This window comes from Diospyros lotus, chromosome 13 (assembly GCF_014633365.1).
Source record: "Diospyros lotus cultivar Yz01 chromosome 13, ASM1463336v1, whole genome shotgun sequence".
Taxonomy (NCBI): Eukaryota; Viridiplantae; Streptophyta; class Magnoliopsida; order Ericales; family Ebenaceae; genus Diospyros; species Diospyros lotus.
In genome coordinates this window covers 13,500,144-13,511,625 of record NC_068350.1, presented here as the reverse complement: position 1 = coordinate 13,511,625, position 11,482 = coordinate 13,500,144, and the positions used below count along the sequence as shown (strand labels likewise).

The window sequence follows — 11,482 nt, the reverse complement described above, 5'->3', positions numbered from 1 at the left end:
TACCCCAAGGGACCAACAATGATTCTTACTTGCCACTACATTGATACAAGAATCTATTTATATTCTAGTTATTGGAACATTACAAACACTTGTCTAAAGCAACAAATTAGGATTCATAAAAATGAAAACATGAAAACAGTATTTTACAAAAAAGTAGAAAATGAAAGCGCAAGGAAAAATGTAAATTTAAAAATAATATATATATCTTTTTTGTCCAACCATAATACAAACAAACATAAATAATAAACATAAGTTCTACAATACATTCAAACAAACAACTTATATCTCAATTCCATAATAACCAGGCAGAATTTGTAACTTTTCACCATCACCCAACCTTACAAATTGATTATGCAATAACTATTTCCAAGATTTTTGATTTTTTTAAAACCATTTTCCCCCTCAATAACCAATAATAAAATATTTGGACCACTTCTAAAATCCAAATATATATCCATATATACATACATACATATATATATATATATCCCAACCCATTTTCTTTAGCATACAATTATTGTTACAGTGCAGCTTGACCCTATCCTGCAACTTCGACACTAAGCACTGATAACTCATTATATATTTAGCGTTTATTAAATATATACAAAGAATGAATATAAATTATATATATATATATATGCATCTTTAAAAAAAGAGTAGTTGTTGGGAACCAATAACAATGATAAAAGAACGGTTTTAGATCATTCAAAACTGACAGGAAAACCACTGAGAGAAATAGAAGAAATCATATGAAGCCCCTTTACTCCAATCTCCACTCTCTTCATATAGAACCTTACTAACACCAGTTTGAAGTCACAAATACAAGTAGACCAACCTTCTAATTTTCAAGATACATTAAATTTATTGAGGCATTATTACTTACCATAAACTTTCAAGATATTTTCATCTAATTCATTTCCTGCTTGCGGTGTTTCTGCCATTAATGCAGGCGAGCTCTTCCACATCCTTCTACTTTAACAGCTCTCTGCGCAAGAAGAGGAGTATGCATCAAGTAATCAATGCATGTTAATTGCTTGATAATTTATGATTGGTATTATTATCAAAGGATAAAATATATACAAATATTATTTGAATATTTAAATTAATTTGAAACTTGTATTAACATTTTGCATTTATGTCTTACACATTTTATTAATATGACATATAACGTAAGACGCAAACATAAAATATCTCTATAAATGTTAAAATTATATTTTTATAAAATTAATTCAAGATCAATTCTAAAAATTTATTAAACCTCCATTAAGATTTCGAACCCAATGTATTCCCAAACCCTCTTCCTAATTAATTTGCATTTCACCAAAAAAAAACCTAATTAATTTGACTTTGGTAACAAACCAATGACAAATTATTGCATGCTAACTTGTTAGAAAACTGAAATCAAATGATTCACAAAATAAAACTAGACTTACCTAATTTGCATAGCAGAAGTTGGATCAGTTAGGTTGAGTTATTGGTATTCAAAACGAAATCACAAATGAAAGTTATTTGTTTTCCATAGCCTAAATGTCTCTCACACACAGAGATTGCTCTTGAATATTTGAGAGTTTTTTCAGTAGTTTTCAAGCTCATTTTTAGAAACTTTTTTAGTCGTTTCTGCATTCTTTCTCTACTATATATACAAATAATATATATATATATATATATACACTAAGATGTATGAGAAATACTCACTGATTTGCCTACTTCCACTATGAATGGAGGAAATGGGGTTCAACTATCGATAGCAATTGTTCCATGTGCAACTGCACACAACAGTTGCAAATCTAGTTTTGGATCTGGATCTAGATCTAGATTCGAGTCTAGGTTTACATTGGAGCTTAATTCGGAGCCCATTATAGGCGGATCAACTTGAGTACACAACTCAGATTTACTACATATTCCACTCGCACATAATGGGCTCACATACTCATATACTCTCGGATTTACTACATCTCCCACTCGCACATAATGGGCTCACATACTCATATACTCTCATTTCTCTATAAGTTTCGTACATGCAAATAGGCCGTGCGACCAACATACTCTTTTCTTTGAGAGCTCATTACTATACAACAATTAAGTATATATAGCAGCTCTATTATTCAAGTGGAGTTTGTATGTTATACCCCAAAACTATCAAGTCACATTTATTCACACGTAGATCTCATTTGATTAATCACTTGTTCAATAAAACGTGTATTCACAATTATAATTCAATGAATGATTATAATTTGTCGACCTGTGAATACATCCAAATGTGGCATTCAAATAGATCTTTCATTTTTTCTAAAATCTTTCCATCATAATTCAATCGCTTTTCTAGATATACTCCATCTAACCGGATCATACATGGTCTTTGGTAGCATTCCAAAATAATTGCATCGAATCAAAATTTCAAGAAATTGTTAAAGGTCAAAGGGTATTTTATGAGATCCTTGTAATCTCGAGAGTCTCACTCAACTAAAAGAAGAGATCCATATCTTTTGTTACCTTGTTTTTGTCAAACTTTTGCACACATGATATGAAACATATGCTACGATATTATTCTCCTTTTCCCTTGGAGCATATGTCTTTCATTATATAAATATCGTACAAGTGATAGTTTAGATACACTCAATATCTAACTTGAGTCCACAACTCTACTTTTCACATATTTGTTAAACAAGACTCCCACCTGGCATTCTTAGATAGATAAGGTGAGAAGTGGGATATTCACCTTTTAGCTACCCTTTATAGCCTTATCAAGGCGATTTTTTTCTAAGCTTCATCTCTCATTAGCTTGCCTTTGCGATATGCTTAAAACTTATATTTCATCTATGCACCACTCAATCATATATGTGGTTGCTTATGTGAGAAAACCAACCATCTGTCCGACATATCTTTAATTATTGCACTCAGCAATATGCACGAAGAATTACACTTGACATCATGCATGAAACATTGCACTTAGCATCATGCACGAAGCATTGTATATATGTGTATAAGCATTATTCAATTTGTGTACTAAACACAATTGACATTAATAAAAAATAACATGAATCATTTATTGTTGTAAATTGGGAAAATCATATTACACGTCAATGTTCACAAAAAAAAATACATTTAACATTTATGCATTCCCAAGGATTTAACATAACTCCGGAATGGGTTTTGTGAATGGATCTACTATCATTTTTTTTGTGTAGAGATATACTCCAAGTGCACCTCCTTCTGTGCAACAATATCTCTCACAAAATTATATCTTGTGTCAATGTATTTGGTCTTCGAATGATATTTGACGAGCCATTCACAACTCTCAAGTGGTTTAAAAACCTCTTTAACCAAATAGTTTCTTATACTACTACTGATAATGCTACAAATTTGGCTTCCATAGTAGACAAAGGTATACAAGTTTATTTTTTGCTACTCCAAAAGATACCTCTATTGCCAAGTTGAAAAGCATATCCAGAGGTAAGTTTTCTTTCATCTAATTCTCCTCCCCAATTAGCATCAGTATATCCCTCAAGGCGCAATCATTTCATTGATAACAGAGGGAATAATCCATTATATCTTTCAGGTACCTCATTATCCTTTTTATGGCTTCCAATAGGGTTGACCTAGGTTTGACTGATATCTACTCACCATGCCAACTGCATAGAAGATATTCGATCTTATGCACATCATAGCATATATAAGACTACTCACGACATTAGAATAAGGAACTCTAGCATCTGTTCCTCTTCTTGTGAAGTTTTAGGACACATCCTTCTAGTTAAGTTTTCACGTTTAGGAATTGAAGTATCTACAGACTTGTAGTTTTGCATATGAAATCGTTCAAGAATCTTTCAAATATATGGCTCTTGAGAAAGAGCAAACAATTTCTTTGAATGATCTCTATTGATCTTAACACCAAGAATATATGTTATTTCACCTAAGTTCTTTATCTCAAAATGGAGGACAACCACTCTTTAATACTTAAAAGATACTCCTTATCATTTTTATCCAAAAGTATATCATTAACATAAAGAGATAAGATCACGAACTTATCGTTAAATCTTTTGACATACACATAGTGGTCTTCATAAATCATATAAGATAATCGATTAATGAAACCTTAAGTACCACTGTCTGAAAGATTGTTTTAACCCATAAATGGATCTCAAGAGTCTGCACACTTTGTGCTCTTTACCCTCTTCTATGAAACCTATGGGTTGTTCCATATAAATTTTCTCTTCCAAGCCACCACTTAGAAATTCCATTTTTACATCCATTTAGTGTAATTCAAAATCTAAATTGGCTACTATTGCTAGGATAATGTGTATAGAGGTAAATCTTACAGCAGGAGAAAATGTTTCCTCATATTCAATTCTTCCTAATGAATATACCCCTTGGCTACTAGACATGCCTTATATCTCTCAATGGATCCATTAGCCTCTCACTTGATTTTCAGAACCCATTTTTTCCAATAACATTGCTATCTTTTGGAAGGTCAACCAATGTCCAAACTTGGTTTCATTTCATTGAGTCAATTTCTTCTTTCATTTCCTTTTTTTCATTTTTCTTTAGCAAGTCCAAAAAGAGCTTCTTGGACAGAGTTAGGTTCTTTTTCATCTTATGGGGCAATTAGAAAAATTTCACCTTTAACATCGAAACGATTCGAGGTATGTGTCCACAACTACTTTTTCTAATTTGAGGTTCACGTGAAACAGATTTAGGAAGTCTTTTATTACTCCCACTTAGATTAGATTCCCTAGATACATTTTTAAATAAATGTAATAGACGACTTCGAACAATAAAATTGTCTTGATCCTTAATTTCATAAAAAGATAAATTCAGATTTATCTCTCCCCTGTTAGGAAACTCATTTTCAAAGAAAAATGCATCATGAGATTCAAACTCGATAACTCTCTCACTTGCCTGATCACTAATAAAGACATATCCTTTTGAGTGTGTTAAGTATCTTACAAATATATTATTTTTGCCTCTCGGACCCAACTTTTCATGTTTGTATGAAGGATCATGAACATAGACTACACAACCCCAAGTGCTCAACTGATTTATATCAAATTTCCTTCTAGTCCATAACTCATATGGGGTAGAAGGTATAGATTTAGAGGGTACTAAATTGAGTATATATGCAACTATTAACAGTGCATTATCCCAATAGAGTAATTGACAACTTTACCCCTGCCATCATTAACCTAACCATTTTTAGAAGAGTTTTATTTCTTCTTCTTGCAACATTATTTTGTTGTGGGGTATGTGGAATGGTAAATTGTCTCTCAATTCCCTTTTTATCACACAACAATTGGACAAATACTCGCGACCTCTATTGGTTCTTAATGCTTCAATTTTTCTATCTAATTGATTCTCAATTGAGTTCAAATATCTTTTGAAGCACTCTAAAGCTTCTGACTTATGAGAAATCAAATAGACAAAGCCAAAATGAGTATAGTCGTCAATGAAAATGATGAAATAAACACCTCCATGCTTGACCCTAATATTTATTGGACCACATATGTCGGAGTGAATTAATTACAATGAATTTTTAGCTTTAATTGCTTTTCCAAATGGTTTTCTTACCATTTTCCTTGCTAGACAACTTTCACAGGTTGGTAGATTCACTTTTGCAATTTGGCCCAATAAGCATTTTTTCACTAATCTATCCAATATATATTGTCGCATCCTAGAATTTTGAAAATAAATAATAATAATAATTAATTTTGGTATTTGAGGTGAATATTTAGTATTTGTGGGATTAAAGGGAAATATTAATTTATATTGTTCCAAGGAAATGGGCAAATATTTGGTAAAATTGGGGTATTAATGTTATTATTAAAGTGGGGCATGGGTGGTAATTCTCGAAAAATGTGGGGTCTAAGTGTAGCTCTCGAAAACTAGGGTGGAATCTCTTTAAAATAAAAATGTGCATAATATTAATTGAGGAGGCGGCTAAAGCGGGCAGCATGTGCGCAAGGGGGTTGGGGCGAGGTTACGAGTTCGAGGCCAAGGGAGGCTGCGCACACGAGGAAAAAAGGCTGATTATTTCAGTTAAATGGGGTTAAAACGACGTCATTTTGACCCAAAGCGGTGGCTGCCCAGCCTGGCCTAGTGGCTGCCACGTGGCCACACCTCAACTGCCTATTTTTTCTTCTTTAAAAGCCCAATTCGAGAAGAATGCGGGAAAGGAACGGAAGAAGGCAAATTAGAAGGAAATAAGCTCGATTAGAAGCAAAAAGAAGAGAAAAAATGGGGAAAAATCTAAGGGAAAATTATACAATTGGGGTTTAAATAGTTAGGTAAGGAACTTCTATCTCTTCCTACATGGTATGTGGTTCCTGAATCAACAGTCCATGAAGAATTACATTTAGTTAAGAGTACAGAACTCAAAACAAAAATAGCATTTGAAAATGCATTTAGAGCTTGTACCTTTCTTGGTTTATTGTAGTCACATGCAAAGTACCCTCTATTGCCACAATTGTAACACTTGACATTTGCCATATTCTTTTTTTTTTTTTTATGGATTGCGAGCTGATCCCTTACCCTTTCCATGGTGACTCTCAGTTAAGCTTGGGAGCGCCTTTGGAGCTAGATGCAATTATAAAGATTTCAGTATTAAGTATAAAGGCCTCAATATAGTCCTCTTTCAACTCTAAATGACGTGAAGCATCGACGATTGTCTTAATGTTCACGTTATATGTAAGATAAATCTTCATGCGCTCCTAGTTGTGGGACAGAGATTTGATAACAGTTTGTACTTGCTGTTCATCAATGAGGTTTACACTAGCATCCTTGAGTTCATTGACCATATTAGTTATTTCTCAAAGATTTTTCCCCATGTTGTGGTTTAGGCGCTTTTTATGTGTATCAAACTTGATAGTTAGTTGCCTTACCTTTGCAACTGAAGTTATCCCAAATTGCTCTTTAAGAGCATTCCACATTTCATTTGCCAACTCAAACTTTTGAATTCACGCATGATATCATTCTCCATGCTGCTGAGCAATGTAATGCGAGTAGTGGAGTTCTTTTTCTTCTAAGCATTGTAAGCCTCTCTATCCCTCTTGTGTTGTGCAGTGGTTCCTTCAGCAAGTTCCTCCATAACCCAAGTTAAAGCTTCAATTGACTCTTGTTCCCAAGAACATATTGGATCTTTATACTCCAAATCTCATAGTTATCCTCATTCAATTTCTCGCCTTCTATCAAATCAACTATTATGTTCTTGGAAGAAGCCATTCTCAATGAATAATTTACATAAGATTCATTTCATTAATGCCATGCTTTACACATATTTACCAAATAAAATTAACAATAAATATTCAACTAAATACGGGGTCAAAAGTTCATTATGTTCCCAATCATCGCTCATATTCTAAGTGTCTAAATATTATTAATTTTATTTTTTTATATCTCAAAAAAAAATTTGAGAACATTTAATCCCATTTAATAAGGAATTATTATAACATATTTAATCACAAAGATTAAATAACTAATAATAAAGCATGCATATTTAATCACAAAGATTAAATAATCAACCATAATTCATTTCATAAAATGAAATAATAAACACATAGTTAAGAAATTTGCTACAAAAACAAATTAGACTAGATACATGGATTGAGTAACACATTACTTAATAAGTCTAGTCCTATAAGGAATTACACGAATGACATCATGGGGAATGGACCTAAGAGTCCTATGAGCAATATAACTAATAATATCTATTGGTAGGCTACTTGAGTATAAGGCCATTATAATTTCTCTTCTCTTATATGCAGTTAAGAAGAAACATAATGCCCAACAAAATGACTTATTTGGATAACCAGATTCCCAAATGCTAGTTATTAATTCCTTATCATGTGACAACAACATGGCAAGCAAAAATCGATATGTTGCTTCGTGAGTCCATCCATAGCCAGTAATATAAGGTCTTGCATTATCTCACACACAATGATGATGTGCTCATATATACTTTGCCCTTCCATCATCCAATAATCAGCTAACTATCTTTTCATTTCCATAACTTAAGCTCTTTGAGCGACAGATCGGATAAGGTTTGGGGTCCTCACTCGTGTCATTTTCCTAAAAACAAATTAAAGAAAAAATGACAGAGTATGAATTTGACAAACAAATTTTTTAGACAATTTTGTATCAAAACAAAATGTGTGTTATGAACTCATCCACTTGTGGTTAACTAATAACCTCAAAATTTGTCACAATAAAAAAAATATTATTATTGTTAACTAATAACAATATTATTATTTTTAACTAATAACAATAAAAAAATTTGAATTAAAATTATCATAAAAAGAATTTAGAAAAAGAATTTTTTTTTAAATTTAAAAGTTGTGCCAAATAAGATTTAAGGCTAAAAATCCTTTTAAGTTAAAAATAGCCAAATAAGGCGTTATGGTAAAAAAGCTTTGAACATAAAACACACAGCCAAACAAACCCCTAAGGCTAAAACACTTTTTTGTAAAAAGATACAGCCAAACAAGCCCCTAAGGTCAAAACACATTTTTGATTTAGTGTTTGCCAAACAGACCCTTAAATGAAAAGTCCACTTTTGAGACAACCAAAAAACCCTTTCTGTGTAAGTCAAAACCCATGTCACAATTCAATCGTAGAAGCTAATTTTGGAATGGCAGAAATCTCAAAGCCCAAGAAACCTATTTCTCATTTCAATTTCAACCACAAATACAATTTTAAACGGTAAACACTTGGCTTATCTGCATTTGATGGCATTGCCGCCACCATCAGCCACCATTGATGCGTCTGTTCATCTTCGTTGTCGTCACCGCCATTCGCAGCCACTAAGGCGCGCGGAGAAGACGAAGAGAACAAGCAGTCAGCGGCTATTGCAAGCATCGGAGAAGCGGCCAGATGCGGAGAAGACGAATAGTCGCAACGGCGATTGTCCTCACGAAGAAGACGGTCAGCCTTGCAAACAACTATCATCAACTCCTTTGTCTCCAACTGGTTTGCTTAGATCTACGATATTTATTTTCGATTTCGAATACATACATACAACCAAAAAACTTTTGTATAGAAAATATGTATTTTATGTGTATATGAATACATCTATTGAATGTATATGCGCAAGAGTTCACTGTGTGTATGTATGTATACTAATATTACGAATATACATCATTCAACACAAACACGTATACACTGATTTCAACCAAAAAACAACCATTCTTGCTTTGATACCAATGTTATAAAATTGAAATCAAATGATTCACAAAATAAAACCGGACTTGGTGTGAACAGCGAAAGTCAAATCAATTAGGTTGAGTTACTGGTATTAAAAACGAAATCACAAATGGAAGTTGTTTGTTTTCCACAACCTAAATGCCTCACACACACACATATTACTCTTGAATATTTGAGAGTTTTTCTAGCGGTTTTCAAACCGTTCTCAGAAACTTTTTCAATCGTTTCTACATTCTTTCTCTACTGTATATAAAAACAATATATATACTAAGATGTGCGAAAAATACTCACTGATCTGCCCACTTCCACCATGAATGGAGGAAATGGGGTTCAACTGCGGATTGCAGTTGTTCCCTCTACAACTGCACAGTGGTTGCAGATCTGATTCTGGATCTGAATTGGATCCGGGTTTGAATCCAGATTTGGAGCTAAATTCGAATCCCGTTATGGGCGGATTGACCTGGGTACACAACCCGAACTTACTACATAACTTAATATTGGGAAAGAACCTTAATCAAAGAGAAAGAGAGGACGAACTATATATATATATGTCGTGTTGAGTTAGAGGAGGAAATTAACTTTCGCAGAATGATCAATGGAAGATTATATATACGGGAGCATTAAGTGATTACCTGAGGTTGCGGATGGCAGTTATCAGCGACGAGCAGAATAAAACAAGAGCAACGCCGAAAGCCATGTAGCCCCACGGAGTCGCAAAGTTGTTCCGCTTCAGAGACGCCACCGCCTTCGGCCAACTCCGGCTGCTGTATTCGTGGGCTTCCTTGCACGCTTTGGCGAAGTAGAAATCCCCAATTGCAACTTCAGAGCATAGTTTATTGAATAGATCGGAAGCATCTTTATGGCACCCCAAGTAGTTACATATAATCCCAGCCTTTTGGAGCACGGCCACGTCCTTGTCAGTGTTGATCAGCCTGTCCATGACGAATGCATACGATGTAACATAGCTCTTAACGTCGGAGCAGCACCGCTCGAAGGCGATGAGGTTTCTCAGGAACAGCTCGGTCGAGTCGTCAATATGCAGCGTCGGAATTTTGAAAGACGCACTGCAGAACCACCACCGTTTGAGGCTGGAAGGAGGTTCAAATTCGACCTGGAATGGGCTTTCGTTGTGGTCCGACTGGGATTGCCTTCTGGCATTGTGCGATTCGAACCTGACACCCGCATAGTCGAGGTCTAAAGCAGATTGCAGGAATTGGCAGCGAGGCTCCGCCTTCGGAAGGCCGGCCGGAAGGTAGTACCCGTGAAGGAGATGGAGGATGTGACATGGATTTTCAATAATATTTTCGCCATTGCCTCCTGGTTTCATGATGGGCAAATCGCCAAAAAATGACAATACGCATCCAATAGGAGAAGACCCTCCGGCACCGGCTTTAGTTTTTGTGAGATGGAAAAGTTTCTCAAGAACGAAGAACGGAAGCTGGTTCTCCAACAACAACAAGTCTCGTTGAACAGTGCGGTAAGCCCGGACGCAATCTATCCCAAGTTCGGGAATCTTGCGAACAGAAACCATCTCATGTCGAAGGTAGAGCAGTTCCAGTACAAAACAAGCATCCGCCAAGAGCATCTCTGCGTCGACCAACGCCTTAGCTTCGTCGTCTTCGTAGTACCTCTTAGCCTCCTCAACCGACTCCTCCATCTTTTTCCGGTACTCTCTTTCCAACACTGCTTCGTCGTCGTCCGATTTGGCTGCCCGACGAATGAGTGATCTGACGCAATAGTTCACCTTGGTCTTGTTGACGCGTGAGTTCTTCAAGGCTTTGTCATTGCAGTGAAGAGGACCAATGGAGACGAGGCGAGGGGTATAAGCACTTTCGTTGAGCTTGCGAAGATCGTGGGGGACTCTGTAAATAGTAGGAGGAGAAGGGGGTTGGTCGATTTGGAAGACAAAGGAGTCTGCTGCAAGCTCGGTAACTTCAACTGCGGCCATGGCTGAGAGTATGTATACTTGTATGGGTTGGGACTGAAGATATTTGGGGGAAAAGGCTTGGTTGTAACTGGCTGGTGCGCAATTATCCTTATATAACTGCTTGGCTTGGTTTGGCCCTGCAACTAGTACCAAATGAGAAAATTTCTTAGGGAGTAACTTAACTTTTCACCTAAACTCTCATTTAGCATTTAACTTTAATTTGACTCAATTTCGTTATTAAACGAAAAGTGAGTCTATATATTATTCAAAGAAGTAAACCATTCAATTTATATAAGGATTTTTAGCATAAAAACAATCAAATATTTTCACATTTTGCAATTTATTTAAAATTTTCAATTTTGG

At 35.0% G+C, this 11,482-nt stretch overlaps 1 protein-coding gene across 4 annotated transcripts; it reads right to left on the bottom strand.

The window, feature by feature from the left end:
- Positions 1–736: 736 nt before the first annotated feature.
- On the bottom strand, positions 737–11,238 carry LOC127787809 (UPF0481 protein At3g47200-like). 4 transcript variants are annotated; one of them, XR_008020253.1, is made up of 3 exons: positions 9,825–11,237; positions 9,484–9,652; positions 737–985 (listed from the first exon to the last, which is right to left on the bottom strand). XR_008020253.1 is itself a non-coding variant. In XM_052315819.1 (2 exons), the coding sequence occupies exons 1-2, from the start codon at positions 11,138–11,140 to the stop codon at positions 970–972; spliced, it is 1,332 nt and encodes a 443-aa protein (XP_052171779.1). In that variant the 5' UTR covers positions 11,141–11,237; the 3' UTR covers positions 737–969. The 4 variants fall into 4 exon arrangements, 2 of the variants coding, with proteins under 2 accessions (XP_052171779.1, XP_052171778.1); XR_008020254.1 differs by lacking the exon at positions 737–985 and adding an exon at positions 6,485–8,061; XM_052315819.1 differs by lacking the exon at positions 9,484–9,652.
- Between the last annotated feature and the right edge of the window lie 244 nt (positions 11,239–11,482).

Coding starts and splice junctions, on each gene's coding strand:
- LOC127787809 (XM_052315818.1), bottom strand. CDS start 11,140: ATGGCCGCAGTTGAAGTTACCGAGCTTGCAGCAGACTCCTTTGTCTTC. Junction 8,062..9,824: donor ACTGCCATCCGCAACCTCAG/GTAATCACTTAA, acceptor ATTTGTTTTTAG/GAAAATGACACGAGTGAGGA.